The sequence below is a fragment of the Marmota monax genome, unplaced genomic scaffold (assembly GCF_021218885.2).
Source record: "Marmota monax isolate L192 unplaced genomic scaffold, Marmota_monax_Labrador192_F-V1.1 WCK01_AAM20220418_F8-fsc00056, whole genome shotgun sequence".
Taxonomy (NCBI): Eukaryota; Metazoa; Chordata; class Mammalia; order Rodentia; family Sciuridae; genus Marmota; species Marmota monax.
In genome coordinates this window covers 7403959-7421128 of record NW_026695212.1, presented here as the reverse complement: position 1 = coordinate 7421128, position 17170 = coordinate 7403959, and the positions used below count along the sequence as shown (strand labels likewise).

Sequence of the window (17170 nt, the reverse complement as noted above, 5' to 3'; positions counted from 1 at the left end):
AAATTAATATTTAGGAAAGGGTTTGCTCTCTTGTAATTATTTTCAATTGACACATTACCCTGATTGCTATGCCTTCTTTTTAAAAATATCTGTGAAAAGCCTTGGCTGAGATTTGCATAACAAAAGTACTCCCTAGGAGGAAAGGTAGCAAACTGGCCTTAGTTCTAACATTTAGTATTAAATTATGCTTCCTTTTGATCCTGTTCCCTGTAGTATCCATGCTTTATTTTAATGAGAAGTTATAAATATCAAATGTGCACATTATATGTTATAAAGGCCACCAATTCATTCGTTCTAAAATCACTCAAGACCCTCCAAATTACCCATATTACTTCTTGTAACCAGAGAACTGGTTACGGTAAATTTAAGAGGAAAAGAATGACAAGATAATATTAGCTCTCCTGAATATAAAATATTTGGTGAAGGTACAATCTGAGACTTTTATTTGAAAATTGAATAGATATTTCTCACCAACCAGAATAGGACTTATTAAAACATAGATCATTTGGGCTGGGGTTGTGGCTCAGTGGTAGAGCGCTTGCCTTGCATGTGTGAGGCACTAGGTTCTATCCTCAGCACCACATAAAAACTAATACACATAATAAAGGTGTTGTGTCCATCTACAATTAAAAATATACATATATTCTTTAAAAAACATAGATCATTGGGCTCCACCTCCAGAATTTCTGCGTTATTAGGTCTGGGGAGAGAGGAGCTTTATTTTGAATTTCTAGCACGTTCTCAGATGATGGCTAATGTTATACTTTGAGAACCACTGTCCTAAAGGATACTGCCTTTCTCCTTTTCCTTCTCTTTTTTCCTTTATCTTCCTTTCCACTCTTGCATTTGCCATTTTTTTCTCTTTCTCTTCAAAATCAATCTTCTCTTCCCCTTTTTTATTTCTTTGTCTTTCCCTTGTTCTTCTCTTCTCCTTCCTCCTCTGCCCTCTGTATTGGTGGCATCCCACAGGACCACATTTAGAAGGACTCGTTAAAGTATTTTCTCACATAATGATATTTATTGAGTAGCTACAAAGATTCATTCATTCATTCATTCAACAAATACTTGTTGAGATTGTAACCAGGCATAGTGGTGCACCTCTGCCATCCCAGCTACTAGGAAGGCTGAGGCAGGATCACGGTGAGTTCAAGACTAGCCTAGGCAACTTAGTGAGAACCTTCTAAATATAAAAAGGACTGGGGTGTATCTCAGCGATAAAGTGCCCCTGGTTTCAATTCCTAGTATGGGTGGGAGGTGAGGGAGGAAGAGGAGAAGAGAGGAAAGGAAAAGAGAGGAGAGGAAGTATGAGAGAGATTGGGAGAGGCCCCTATGCAAGAAGAGCAAGATGGGAAGACTCTGCCTTTTAAAATGCTCCAAATGGCCAGGGGAGGCATACAGCGTGAGCGCGCGCGCGCGCGCACACACACACACACACACACACACACACAAATAATTAGATTATGACCACATGTCATGAATGCTCTGAACTAAACAAATTGGTTGTTGCTGAGATAAAGAATAATAGAGACACTTTTTCATTATGAAGTCAGAGAGGACCTGATTCCATAGGGTGAAACCCAAAGGAGGAGAGGGAGAGCCAAACAGAGAGCCTGGGGAGAAGCTGTCCAAGAAGAGGAGATCATAGGCACCAAGACCCTGGGACAGGAAAAATCAGTTCAGTGGAGGTTTCCCCAGGACTCAAACCAGGGACTGGTACACAGCAGGTGCTTGTTAAGTATCTGCTAATTGAATGCATAATAAATTATCAAGCCCAGGCAACTGCTGAATGGAAGTCAAGGAGAGAAGCAAGGAGTAGGGCAGAGAGCTGGCAGTGAAGGGCCAGGGTGAAGACCATGACCTTTTAAGTCACACATGAGGAGCTTGAATTAACTTCTGCTAGCCCACCTTCCTTCCCTTTTCGGCCACCCATTTCCCTTGCGCCCTCCCTCCTGTTCCCATTTAGTTCAAACTCTGGTCTGAGGTAGCAGTTTGCCTGCTTCCTAATGGCATAGTTCCCAGCAGGTGGGTTATTGTGTAACTATAAACTTTGTGCTTAGAAACATTCTTGGGCATAAAGAACAAAATATAATGGCAACATGTTCAACGTGCCATTGTGTGCTATGCACAAACACATATCCCCCTTGCCTTTATGGATGGGTTCCTAATGGGTTAAAGCAGTGGGCATCACTTGGTGAACTTGAGTTCCCCTGGGGAATGGCCCCATCCTGAGACAAGGAAGGATGTGGGAGGCCTTGTGACTCAAACTAAATTACCTCTAGGTGAGACCCCTTAGTATGGGGCACCTAATATTATATGTTTGAGGGCAAAACATGTATCCCACCTGTACTTAGGTTGTTAGTGCAGAGTGGCAACAATGTACACTGTGGCCCATGAGACAGAGGATGGCCTTGGTGGAGGTAGGTACAGATTAGTGTATCCTAGGACAAACTGAATTTGTTTCTAATGGGGGCAAGGGGCATTTCAGAAGAAAAGGATTTATGAATTAGAATAGGTAGATTAGAGGAAATGCTATTCCAGAAGGAAGGTAAAGGATTGGAGTCTGCCTGGAATTATGATGAGGCTTTAGCAAAGTGGGCCAAACTCAACAGATGTGCTGGATAAAGTCAGCTTTGGGAAAGGGCCTACATCAAAACATGACAGGGCCTCCCGACTATTTTTAATACAAGTGGAGCATGGAGTGGCCATGGGGTGATGGTTGCCAAGGCTCAAAGACCCCACCTATGGAACCCTTATGGCTCTCCAGATTTACAGAAGCTCTCCAGAGGTAGGTGTAATTTCCATCAATGTACTGTGGCTGTTCTGGCCCCCGGAATGGGGTAAAATAAAACATATCCTGCAGAAGAGTTAGGAGGGATAGAAACTATTCTAAATACCACCTGTGTCTTGCCTGCTGCAGGCCTGGCTATACAGTGGCACCCACTGGAAACCAGGCTGTGATGGAAAATAAGTAATTGGCTTTGTCTGAAATTAACTGGGAATATAGAAGTAGTTGAGTCTTGACCCACAGTAATGACACCATCCCTAATGATATCTGGTATATGAGCAAAGGTAGGTTCTGTTGAGAAGGCAAAGCAAATCTCTCTGTGATTCTTACTGATCTGTTCTGTAATGAAACTGAATCATGCCATAACATTCCACAATACAGTGTAAGACTGCTGTTGTTGATTCTGATTCAACTCTCTTGTTTAAATAAGTTTAATGATAATACTGATACTGATGATCACATGTATTGGGAAATAGAGTTAAACCTTCCTTAAGATATAACCTATAGAAAATGACTGGCTTCAGGAAGAATGAGTTCTAACTAACCACCAGCAGATTTGTGTGCTGGACAGTTCTGCACAAATTTATTATAAAGTAAAAATAGCAGTAAGTCAAGGGAAGAAAGGAACAATAAAGTTAGCATATGTTTCACTGTAGTGGCTTCATGGAGCAAATTAATTGTGTCTTTAAATCTATCCCTGCCTCACACTGTCTTCTCCAAATATTTGTCATATTTGTGTTGATCATGTTGCTATATCTGTTCTATAAATGCTACAGCAAATGTAAACTCTCTGACAGAAGTGATCATTTTGCTATAAGGAATCTGTATTTGAAACACAGGGCGTGGCTGTGATGTTATGATACGTATACAGGTAGTCTCCCACTTAATGAGTTTTCAACTTTACAATGGTACAAAATCAATATACAATCAATAAAAACCAATCTTTTTTGAATTTTGATTTTCTCCCAGGGAAGCACTGTGCACTATAATATTCTGTTGCAATGCTGGATAGTGGCAGTAATCCACAGCTCCTGATCAGCCACGTGATCATGAGGGTAAACAACCAACACACTGCGGCTAAGCTATGAAGTTCGGTACCATTTTTAGTTTATAATATTTTCAACTTCTGATGAGCTTAATGGGACATAACCCTAGAGTAGATCAAGGAATGTCTGTATTTTGGTTTTCATACATGGATCCTGGCTTACAGCTGCTGTAATCCTTGAAATGTCCTAAGTGAGTGTCTTTTGTTAAAATATGTGGCCTTTTGACCTTGATTCCCAACACTCCACAGTGATAAAGGCAAAAGACAGCCTTGTTCAAACACATCCGAGCTTATATTAATGAGGTGATTTTTAGAAAGTTCCTAGATAACCATAGGAGGCAGGAGATGAGGCTCATTGCCAAGAGAACCAATCAGTGTGCTCAGAGGGTTGGAAGGGACTCTTGGGAGGGGAGAGCCTGAAGGCTGAAGAGGCCAATGCCAATGATTCAGTCATCCCCTACTATCTGAAACCTCCTTAAAAAACCCAAAAGGACTAAGTTCAAGGACTTCTAGGAAGGTGAATAAGAACACATTCCTGCACTTGGAAGGGGGCCGAACTCAGTGGTATCCTTACATAACTCTTCATCTACTTTTTTATTTGTATCCTTTAAAGTGTTTTTTTAAAATAATAAACCTGTAAATATAAAAATATGTACAAAAAATAAAATAGCAGCTTTCAAACAGTGGCTCCTAAACTCCAGAAGACCATTTGTATCATTATCCAATATCTATGCTCATAATGTGACAAGAACAGTGCCATGAGTTCATAATTAATGATTGTATTAACTGTAGTATGATCATTAAATGATATTGCCATTTTTTTAAATGCAGCTGTCTGTTTTCTGATGTCTGATCAAAAGCAGCCCCACCCTTCCTATGTAGTCTGAGGAGGGTTTCCTAATGGTGCAGAGAGAGGGTTATATACCCTGGAATGGTACAGACAGGGTGATCCCAATTCTTGGAATGCAGTAACTTCTAAAGCAAATACAGAGTCATTATGCAGGGTAAAAAAAGAAAGTAGCTGAGGAATTCCAAACAAAGATGAGAACAAAGGACAAAATGAATCAGCTTATTTACACTTTGTACAGTAGTTTCAAATAAACTATAGAAAAAGATGAACTCTGGCAGCTTTTCCAATACTTCCTTGAATCTATTACCATTCTCTCTGATTCTGCATATTAATACTGCCTGTGTGATTTTAAAAGGAAAGACATAATAAATGTAAAAGCCTAAATTTAAACTTCCCTTTTGTCCCATATTGTGCTAAGGATTATGAGTTATTTAGGGCCCACTAATTATTTGGGAGCCCTCTTTCAGTTTTAAGATTTTAAAAAAAAGCAAACTAGTAGTTGATGCATTTGGAAAAGAAATGTTTAAAACTATTGGTCCTTTCCTTCATGTACTGCTATGATTCTTCATGTATATGGACAATATTAAAATAAATTTTAAAAAAAAACCCCAAGAATCAAATGGTATATGCCCCTCTTTGATAGACTGAAAAAAAAAGTAACTGTATTTAAAGAAATCACTTGCTTATTTTCTTATACATGTTCCCAAGGGCATTATTGACAGGTCACTGTTAATTTGGAAGCATCTAAACTGTTATTAAGAGGACATTAAGAAAAATTGCCCTGTTTGATTGGTCCTCATCCATTTTTTTATTTTTGGAACATTTGCATGCATTGTAAAGAAGGATTATTAAATTTTTTCTTTTATTTTTTTATTTGTTCTTTTTAGATATACATGGCAGTAGAGTATATTTTGACATATTACACATGAACATTAGATATTATGTTGGAAGTTGCTCAAAAATTAAATGATTGGGTGCAGTATGATGGTAACATATAATGTTAAAAATATATGTTCAGGAAAGCTTGGGATTTGTTTGAGATTTCCACAGAAAACAGAAGGATATTTAGTGTATTTAAGTGAGATGACTCCAAATCTGAGAACCAATCTATAAGAAAAATTTGAAACCCCAATGGAAAAGACAAAGAGAAGGACAAGCAGCAAAAGTTAGTAAGGAGGACCTTCGTAATGAATGAATTTAAAACACAGCAAAGAAATGTAATTTGGATGTGATATATTACTAAACAAGCTGACATATGTGCAACACATTCAAGTTTGCAACATTTATGATCTTACTTATTCATAATAGCTATGTAAAGTTTTTAGAGTATTATCCTGATTCTACAGTGGAGGTAGCCTCATTGCTTTCAGAATAAAGTGAGACAAGAAAAAGCTAATTTCAAAAGAAGTAAAGCTGAAAAAAAGACTCCTCTAAAAGTTGAAGGTAAGGGAGAGAGAAGGGAAAATGTATGGAAATGGAAGGAGACCCTCAATGTTACACAAAATTACATATAAGAGGTTGTGAGGGGAAAGGGGGGGAAAAACAAGGGAGAGAATTGAACAACAGCAGATGAGGTAGAGAGGGAAGATGGAAGGGGAGGGGAGGGGGGATAGTAGGGGATAGGAAAGGTAGCAGAATACAACAGTCACTAATATGGCATTATGTAAAAATGTGAATGTGTAACCGATGCGATTCTGCAATTTGTATTTGGGGTAAAAATGGGAGTTCATAACCCACTTGAATCAAATGTATGAAAGATGATATGTCATGAGCTTTGTAATGTTTGAACAACCAATAAAAATAAATAAATAAAAGTTAAAGGTAGCTGGAGCTTGTAATAAAGTTTGTAGTGGGCTGGGATTGTGGCTCAGTGGCAGAGTGCTTGCCTAGAATGTGTGAGGCACTGGGTTCGATTTTCTCAGCTCTGTGTATCAATAAATAAAATAAAGGTCCACTGACAACTAAAACTATATTTAAAAAAAAAAAAAAGCTTGCAGTATTTAACAGAGGAGAGAGAGGGCTGTCTCTGACAGGCTGAAAGGTATACCAGGCTGTGCAAAGCTTTGGACGTGGGGGCAAAATACGAACTAAAAAGCTCTTTGATAAGACAAGTGACCTAGTAGAGAAATAGGAAAGATTCTTTTTTCCCCAGAAATATGCAGATGCTTTAGGTTTTATCTTTTTTGAGTCTTTGCTAACCTGAAAAGAAGATTTGAGATCTCTGTTCTGGCTGCAGATTAAAGCCCTAGAATCTAAGAAAGAAAGGTTTTCAAAAATCCATTGAGATTTTTGAAAAACATGTTTTCTAGAGGAATTGAAACAATTTTCTTTTTTTTTTTTTTTTTTGCTTGCTTCCTATTTTTCTTCAAAGCAGGTGCAGTAGATATAGTAGCCAAAAACACAGCTCTATGTATAATCCATCTGAGAAAGAAGGGAATATGTCATCCTTCCCACAGATCTGAAAATTAAAATGTGGAAGTTCATCATCTCTTGTTAGGTATGGCTCATCAAAAAAAAATCATAATTATAAAAGTTGTTGCAATATCTTGCTATTATCATCTGTGCACAGTGAAATATTTTAGTTCTTTGGGTATTGAGAGCTTTTCTAAAATCTAATTTAAAATATATAATTATTTGGGTATGAGGCAGTTTACTAAAGATCATAAAATTAGTGTTGAAAATAGTAAATACCATTTCTTTGTAAATTCGTGGAGAGCTGAGCCATCAATAGTATTTTCTGCAAAAAAAAAAAAAAAAGAGGAAGAAAAGAAAAGAAAAAGTTTACATTGCTTTCTTCTATTGGTTGTACAACTTGGATGAAATGGCTTTTCACTACTGGATGGTCAGTGATGAACCACTTCTCTGTGGGTTGAATTGGTGGTGATTTATTTGTTGCTGGTAAGCACTATTTGCATGAGACTTACAGAGCACACAGTTCTACACAAAAGAAAGGGGAAAGTGAAGGGAGAAAGAATGAAGGTCAAGTTGACAATGGAAGGGCTCTGTTTTGGGGTCTTTTTCTCTTGCTGGGGTCAAAGGGATGCGTCCATGACAAACGAATGCTTTGAGGTGAGAAGGGCAAAAGCACTCTAATAAAAGGCTTCAGGAAAGAGTGTAGGCGACCTAGGGAAATGTGCTGCGGTCAAGTTTAATCCTGGGAAAAGAGGCTCTGGAGAAAGCAGATGAGAAAGATAGGAAGGAAGATAGGGAGGGGTGTGGAGGGAGGAAGGGGAGGAGGTGGGGGCCTGAAAAGTGAGAGGGAGCAAGCACTAATTGTGGCTAAGACAACCGGGTTGTGGGCCACAGGGTGGGGAAAAGTGAAAGTCCAGAAGGAGGAGAAGGCAGAGCCCCGCGGACCCAGACCGGGCCCTTGGCCGGGAAGGCACAGGGCGCGGGGGCAGCTTGGCTCGCCTCAGGCCCCCTTGGCAGCCTCAGGCGTTGGCTCCTCGGGGCTCCCTCCCTCTCCAGCGCATTGTTCCTTTGCCGGGAGACAAGGAAATTGCCTTTTGATTGCGGAAGTCCGCGGACTGGGCTCGGGGCGAGGCAGCGCAGGTCAGAATGGCAGCGTGGGAAGGGCTGTGCGCTGCCTGCCCCCGCCGACTGTCGCGTCCGCAGCCCGCCCCGGGCGGCAGCAGAAGGAGCAGCAGCGGTGGCCCTTGTCTGTCTCCCGTCCGGAGCGAAGCGCGCTGCGCCCGCGGGGCGCGCTGAGCGCGCGCAACAAGTGACTCCCACGCCTGCCCTCGGGCGGCTCCGCGTCCAGCCCCCTGGGTTTAATCCGGGTCTTAACCCCTGAGCGCAATGCTGAACCATGGAACCCGACTGACCTTGTGGATTACACTGAGTTTACTGCAGGTGAGTGGCCCCAAAAGGGGTCGGCCGCTAATGCATCCCTCTCCGTGAACCAAACTCTACTTTCCGCTCTCCTAGGCGGTGCTTTGAAGGAAAGGTGGCAAAATTTCTTCTTCTATCCTGGGAAGAGCAATCCTCTTCGGAAACTCCCAAAGCGACATCTCATCCTGCTGTCAAAGGAAAAAAGCCACCTTCTCTCTCCATCTGCTCCCAGGGAGGGCAAACTAGGGAGAAAGTTGCCATTTGCTTTCCCTTTGACCCCTCACCCGGGCTGAAGGGCAAAGGCACAGGCTGAGGCTGGGCGTGAGGGGCGCAAATAGAGACGACTTGGGGAGTCTCACTGTGAACCCATCTCCCTGGTGGTTCGGACTGCCAGTTTAAACTGTGGTCTCTGATTCCTTTGCAGACTGGACTGGCAGAGTCAGTGAGATGTAACTTCACCCTGACGGAGTCCAGGGTCTCCAGCTTGTCGGTGTCTATGCAGTGGAGAACTTTAGGGTCACCATGTAACTTTAGCCTCATCTATAGCGGTGACACCTCCGGGCCTTCATGGTGCCACCCCATTCAGATAGACAACACTACCTATGGGTGTACCCCCAAGGATTTACAAGCAGGAACCATCTATAACTTCAGGATTGTTTCTCTGGATGGAGAAGAGAGAACCGTGGTCTTGCAAACAGGTAAAGTGTAACAGGTGCAATTGGAGAGCTAAGCCACTCTAGGTTGGACCCTGCCTTTCCAACCTGGTGTTTCATTTGAGTTCCAGGAATACAAAAGATAAAGGTACAAAAATCTGTGAAGATAAATATTGACGAGGATTTCTAGTCTCCTTAGGTCTGACCAGAAGTAGCTTGGTTGACTTTGAGAGATTCCCTTGGTGCTGAAAACGGTCACTGACTAGCCACTGTAGGAGGGGAAGGGATGCAGCAAAGAGAAATCTTGGGCTGTGGAGGGAATTTGTTAAAGTGTTGTGGTTTCAGCTTCCATCACATTAAGTTGTCAAATTCTGGAATAATTTTAAGTAAATGTTTTTGTAATGGATACTGGAAGTGCAATGATTAAGGATATGCCTTTCCTCAACTTAGTTTTATTTTTAGAACCAGGACATAAAATCATCAGGAATAGAATAGAGCTATTCATAGTGGAAAATTAGGAAATTTCCTTGAGATGAGGATTCAAATTATTTTGTGTCTTTTGAGTAACTAAAAGAGCATAATACCAGATAACATGTTTTGATTACACCTCAAGTCAGTTGTTTTCCTTACACTTTTTGTAAATCCTTCCATGTGTGTATGGTAAGAGTTTGACTTTCTTGTCTGTGTTCTCTTATCTGCAAAATGAGAGTGTTAGACTAGGTCATTGAGGTCCAGGTTCTTACTAAGTGCAGGGGCTGTCAAGTATATTACCTCACTTAATCCTCATAGCTATCCAAAGGTGTGCTTTGAATTCTCTAATGACTTTGATGTTCTTTGACTTCATTAGCCTTTAATATTATCTCTGTTTGTTGCAATAACAAAGCTTTATTTTCTCCAGAAATCCAAATTGAAGCAAAAAAATTCTGAAAGTTCAATTAAGAAATGTGTTATCCTTACTATTCTTTCACATTTTAACCTGAACAAAAATCATTTATTGAGCCATATAGTTCTTGAAAGAGGTGTGAGAACATTCAGTTTGAAGGACAGTTACAACAAGGCAGGAAATTTAACTGGGTTCTTGTAACCAACTATTGATTTTATTTCTTTTCAAAGAAAAAATTTATAATGCCCAATTACATCACTTGACTTACTCCAGATGAAACTTTTAGGTTCTTTCTGAGAATTGCAGTAATTTAAATTGAAAAGAGAAGCCACTTGTTAAGAATTTGCTTGGATTTTACAGGGAACCAAAGAGAGACTTAAACCAACCACAAAATTAGAACATTTTATAGAAGTTTCAGCAGCTGGGTTTTCGGTTATAACATGGTTGGTTTCTTGGTATTTGAAGACAGTTCTGTGAAGACTCATATTACACTGTGAAATTTATAACATAAAACTTCCAGATGTGTTAATTACTTTGGAAAAGGAGTTTAGCCAACTGTATGTGTGTTCAGTGGGGCAGAGAAATTTGTCAAAGTAGAAGAGGTTTTAGATGTCTGTTGGAGAAAAGATGAAGACCTGAAAAAGCCAAAATACAGTTAACCCAGAGGATTTACTTTTTTGGAAAAAAATTATAATAGAAAAAGAGTCACTAGGGGTGTTACTAATATAGAATAGATTTTGAGTTTAGTTATGCAGATAGGTGTCTCAAATCCAAAGGTATCTGTGAAATGAAAAAAAAATGCTTGCATCTTATTGTTTATGTTGAATAAAATAAGACTTCATTATCACCTACAATATGTTAGCATTCAGGAGTCTCATCATTCTTCTTAAGGAGATTCTTTTTACAAGTACTTTTAACTACAAACTTTATGAGCTTCAGGATAAATGGGAAGGATGAAAATTACAGGTGGTGTTTAGGTAATGATATTTTTTGCATGCTTTTTGTATGATGGTATAACCCTTCTTGGAATTCTCTATATTTTAAAATAATTTTTAATTTAAATAGAACTTCTTAAAATTAAGGTATTTTAGAAATTATTTCAGGAAGGATTTTTTTTAGTTGTTTTGTTATTTATTTGTCAGTGGTACTTTCTGTATTTTAAGAACATAGGTGAATTGTTCATTCCATTAAGAAAAAATGCTAGCTTTCTCTTAATGTAAATACTGATTGCTAAGCTACAGAAATTAGTTCCATAAATCATGGTTTACTGTTACAAAAGTAATTCTAACTAGTACAATATTAAGTCTGAGACAAAACATCAAGTAAGTCATTAAAAATGTGAGTGCTTTCCTTATTACATTATGCCTATCTTATCTGTCTAGAATAAAACAGAATGAGAGCATGACAAGACTTGGATGTAGATACAGTAATTGCTTAGGTTATCTCTGTATCATTTCATGTGTGAGTTTTCTGGATAAATGGTCTCAAATAGCTAGCTATTTTGGTTTCCTATAGACTTGACCTTTAAGATTTAAAAAATTTTTTATTAAATGGGTAGTATTTTAGCAACAATTTCCACTCCAGATTTAAAATCAGAATTGAAAAATTTGGATTCAAATTCAGTTCAGTAAATATTTATTGTGCATGACACTATAGAGAACAATGGCAGGTAGTGATTGGTGAGCTAATAAAGATGACAAAAAGTGGTCCCTGCCCTTGTAGTCTTGAGCAGCTGTGAGACAAAGTTATGGTGAAGATGACAACAGAGCTCTACCACATTTTCCTTAATGAAGACTTTGCCCTGCCTCGAGTATGCCATACCACAGAGGAGAAGACACTCAGTAGTTCTCAAGTGTCATTAAATGGCCAATTTAAGAAGAATATGTTTTGAAAGTCAAGTTGTTTTTGTTGAGAAATCACCAGAAATAACAGGTTGAACATACCAAATAACGAACAACTTGACACTTTTGGAAGTCTAGAGCAGAGGTTGCAAACAAATAGCCTCTAGGCATGTGTAGGTGTCTAAGTACTAGCTATGTTCTGTCTGACTCCTGTAGTGCTTGTGCAAAAAAATCCAAATGTATGCATTTTCTTAAACTATTGGAAGATTTGGAAAACCATCTGAATGCATTCTAAAGGGTATTTGAATTTATAACTTCTTGAATGTTCACATCTAGAACTTTTGGAGGCATTTTTTGGTCCAGAATTAAGATATAGGTTTTTATTGAGTACATGGCAGGTATACAATCAATATTGATTAAATGGCTGGATAGATATATGGATAGGAATAGATCTATAGATAGGTAGATAGTAGATAGAGGTAGATGTGAATTAATGAAATGAACATTTTTATAACAGAATGAACATGTAGTAATAATATTATCTAATCTTTCTGGCCTATGAGTACATTATGGAGCCCAGAGAAATGGTGTAGAGGTAGAGAACTTTACCTGTGGAACAAATATTTCAGTGGCATTTGCCTTCTTTTTAATCTGTCTTGGCTACTTAGCAATTAGCCTAGGAATAGAAAGACAAACCAAAATAATCCTGAAATTATTTTAGTTATTTTAATACAACTGATTCTTTCTTCTTTAATGAAAAACATTTAGTGGCTTTAATTATCAAATTACCATATCAGCTATTATTTCCCCTTCAAAATGGTGTTTATTATGGTGGTTAGCTAGGGCTGCCATAACAAAATCCCACAGACTAAGTGACTTAAAAACAGAAATTTATTTTCTCACAATCCTGGAGGCTGGAGGTCCAAGGTGTCTGAAAGTTTGGTTTTCTCTGAGACCTCTATCCTTGATTTGAAGATGGTGGTATCCTCACATGGTTGTCTCTGTGCATGTCTGTGTCATCATCTTTTCTTAAAAGAACACTAGTCATATTGGATCAGAGCTACCTCATGGCTCCATTTTAATTTCATCGCTTCTTTAAAGGGCCTCCAAATACAGCCTCATTCTGTATTTGGTACTGGGTTTACAGATTTGATATATAATTTTGCTGGAGACAGAATTCATCTCATAATACAAAGCTTTAACATAAGCCACTATTTCTCAAAACTCTCTGTCAGTTACTTGCATCAAAATCTCTTGCAAAGCTTGTTATAAAAATATTCCTGGTTTCTGCTCTACCTGAAGTGAATCAGAATTTAGAAGAAATGAGCTGGGGAACTGTATTTGTCAAACATCAAAGTGAATCAAGGCACCTGAGGTTCAAGAACTATTGACATCGTTTTTCTATTATCTATTAGCATTAAGATTTTGGGATCATGCCTCTTTGTACATGGTTAAATCTATAAGACCTGGGAATATTTTTTTTCCTAGAGGAGAAACATACTTTTATTTTTTCTGTGTGCTTTTGTAGCATACAATCATTGTCACCTTCTGTACTGAAAACACAAAGTATAAAATATATACTACATTTACCATATATTCTTTACTTTGACCCTGTTGCAATCCTGTAGAGTGGGTATTGTGAAGGGGCAGGTGGCACAATGGGAGTTCTGAAAGCAGACTGCCCCCATTGCTCACCAGCTAAGCTTTTCTGTGCAGATTACCTAAATACCCTCCCCACCACAGGGCTGCTTCCTAATCTATATAGTGAAGACAATAACAATATTGATACTTGCTTTATAGAGTTGTTAAAAGATTTTTAATTCATACATAAAACTTGGAATCATTTTGTCACCTACAAGGTCTGTAGTAAGTGTACTATTATTACTACATTCAGGTTGGATATGATATTGATCTTCATAAGAACTGATGATTTTCATAAATACACACAGTTGACACAGTGTAGAGCCCAAGCTTCCCCTAATATTCTTTCCATTATTCTGCAGGAAGGATTTTTTTGGGGGGTGGGAGGGTACCAGGGATTGAACTCAAGTGCACTCAACCACTGAGCCACATCCCCAGCCTTATTTTGTATTTTATTTAGAGACAGGGTCTCATTGAGTTGTTTAGCGCCTCACCTTTGATGAGGCTGGCTTTGAACTCATGATCCTCCTGCTTCAGCCTTCCAATCCTCAGAGGACAAAATATATTACACTATAGCTTAAATCTATATACACTTTTCCTGCACAAGGGTAAAGTAATGATTAAATATGTTTTAGTATGAGGAAATAGGGAGATGTTATTGATTTTTAATTGTGTTGAACTTTTGGTGATGACTTCAGTATTTAGCAATCAGACTTTTACAGTCTATATATTTCAGGAATTTTAAGGTCAAGTTGAGCTATCTACACAGAATGGAACAACCCAGTTTAATTTGCCCAAAGAAAATAAGAACAAAGAAAAACTGTTTTGCCTTCCATTCTCTGATGCCAATCTGTTGGACCCCTCCTATGGCCACCCCCTCCAAAGATAATACTGACACCTTTCTGATCTTATAGGAGAAATCAAGCCCTTGCTATATGTATGAACATATATAAATTAAGACACACATATGCCCCTAAACATAAAATATGAACTAAAATGAACACCGTAGGTATACACATGGATTTTTAGGGACTTATATTTTCTTTTAAATTTTTTTTAATTGTCGATGGACCTTTATTTTGCTTTTTATTTATATGCAGTTCTGAGAATTGAACCCAGAACCTCACCCATGCCAGGCAAGCCCTCTACCACTGAGCTACAACCCCAGCCCTAGGGACTTATATTTTTAATTTTGATTTTTCTTCCTTTTACATGGAAAAAACTCAGACACATGAAAAGTAAAATGAATAATAAATGAACTACCATGTACCCATCACCTACCTTCAATAATTGACAAATTGTGATCAATTTTGTTTCATCTATAAGCTCTCCCATTCTTTCACTGCACATCATTTTGAGCAATCCAAGTCATCATCATCATCTAATTTTATTTATAAATATCTCAGACTTCATCTCTTTAAGATAGGATTTTAACATAACCACAATATATTATAATACTTAATATTAATAAAAAGTCCTTAAAATATTTATTTAGATGGACAGGTATAGCTGAGCTTGGTGGTACACGCCTGTAATCCCAGCAGCTTGGGAGGCTGAGACTGGAGAATCTCAGGGTTCAGCAAAGGTGAGGTGCTAAGCAACTCAGTGAGACCCTGTCTCTAAATAAAATACAAAATAGGGCTGGGGATGTGTCCAAGTGCCCCTGAATTCAAGTCCTGGTACCTCCCCCCCCCCAAAAAAAAAGCATTGGGTGTTGACATCAAAGAATCGGGATACCATGGAGATGAGGGTGCAGCAGTCTCTGCAAGTCATCTGGGTACCCTCAGTGCTGATGTCATTTTCTAACTAGAAGTGAGCTTTTCCATGATTTATCTTAAACTTCTCTCTCACTCTATAATTGCTTTCTTCTCTTTATTTTTAAGTCCTACTTAACCTTCTAAATTTGTTCGAGTTCACCTCCTTCATGAAGCTTACTTCTAACACCTAAGCCTTTAGATATCATTCTCAACTTGGCAAAATTAGCATTAATGTTGCCTATTTTACTATAATTTGAGCAAACTGAAAATCTGAAATCTTCCACAATCCAAAAAACTTTGAGCATTAATATGCTGCCACAAATAGAAAATTCCAGACCATGAAACTCTTCTATGCATAAAATTATTAAAAATAGTATATAAAGCTACCTTTAGGCAATATATAAGGTATAATAAAAAATAAATGAATTTTGTGCTTGGATTTGGGTTCCATCCTCGGGATATCTCATTACGTATATGCAAATATTTTCCAATATGAAAAAATTCAAAATCTTAAATGCTTCTGGTCCCAAGCATTTCAGGTAAAGGATGCGCAACCTGTGTTAACTGCAAGAATAGCGGCAATATTCGTACCAACTACCTTTTAACTGTATACCCACCATGTGCCAGGAACGGCACTTGACACTTTATCTCCATTTCCTCTTAACACTTAAAACTCTATAAAGTTGGCATTGTTAATCCTATTTTATAGCTAAGGAACTAAGGGTTGAGGAGGTGAAGTAACTTGCCAAAAGCTACCCTGTGACAGTATTTAGGGTGCACCAGTCTAAGTTTGACATTGAAGTCAGCCTTCCTGACAGTTCATCACATGTCATAACTCCCTGAGTAGATTATAGATTCTCAGAGTGCTGCTCTCTACCAACACTTTAGGTACCTAGCACTTAATATGATGACCTGCAGATTCACACAGCAGACAACACTGTTAACAATGATGTATATGACTGTCAAAACTGTTTTGATTTTCCTTTTGAAATTGTTAAAACTTTGAAAGCTCCTCAGTAGCTTAATTTTTACATTTAGTATATAAAGATGTTAAATCTAATGCTCAGCAACCTGATAGCATAATATATTGTATCACCTTTAAAATAAGCAAGAAAACTGACAATAGTCAAACAACAACAATAACAATAGAAATTACCTCCAAGAAGTGTATTTAGGTTGTAAGCAATTTCTTTTCCATGGTGTTTTGCTTCTCATTTTCAAGAATTTGCACCAGGAACTTTAGCCCCATCCCCTGATGTAAATAAGAAAAATCTCCAGTTATTTTATGTAAATAGTTGATGTTTGTTCCATTTTATGTAAATGAAGTTTCCAATCATACCTCCTAAACCACCATGCTTATAACTAGAATGGTGTCCCAATTCTGTAAAGATACAGAAGTTACCAAAAACAAATCTCTTGGGCTGGAGTGATAATGGTGAAAGATAAGTTTGGAAAGGCAGATAATGTCTAGTTTCAGAAGTCCTTGAGTGCCTATGAAGAAAGTTAGACTTGGTCTTGAAATCAGAACTCCTGAAAAGTACTTGATACCTCAAGGGGTATGAGGAAAGCAGAGGGGAAATGTGTACAAAGAGGTTATTCTGTGACAACAGTGGAGGAAAGAGAAAATAAGGAAGATACCTGGAAGACTTTTGAAGTAACTCAGCACAAGGGGAGGGGACCCCAGGTAAAGGCAATAACCTTAGAGGAATAAAGAAACAGACAAGAAAAACATTGCTTAAAGAATATTTCAAGGGAACTTTCATGACTTCAGAATTAGATTGAGCTGACATTACTGCTGTTATTCATTTTTTACTCTGCTACAGTATCCAAATTACCAAATGAAAAATTCTATAAAATGGCTATCATTTTCCATAGACATCTATA

General features: G+C 38.2%; 1 protein-coding gene across 4 annotated transcripts in view; it reads left to right on the top strand.

Annotated features, from left to right (window-relative positions):
- Positions 1–17170, top strand: part of Ptprb (protein tyrosine phosphatase receptor type B) — a 115947-nt gene that overhangs the window by 24522 nt on the left and 74255 nt on the right. For 2 of the 4 annotated variants that reach the window (XM_046430753.2, XM_058574636.1), the window contains exon 4: positions 8936–9209. In XM_046430753.2, coding sequence (XP_046286709.1) covers positions 8936–9209 — 274 coding nt within the window. Of the gene's footprint in view, positions 1–8024; positions 8533–8935; positions 9210–17170 lie in introns of those variants that run through there. The other 2 variants (XM_058574637.1, XM_046430754.2) reach the window with 2 other exon arrangements.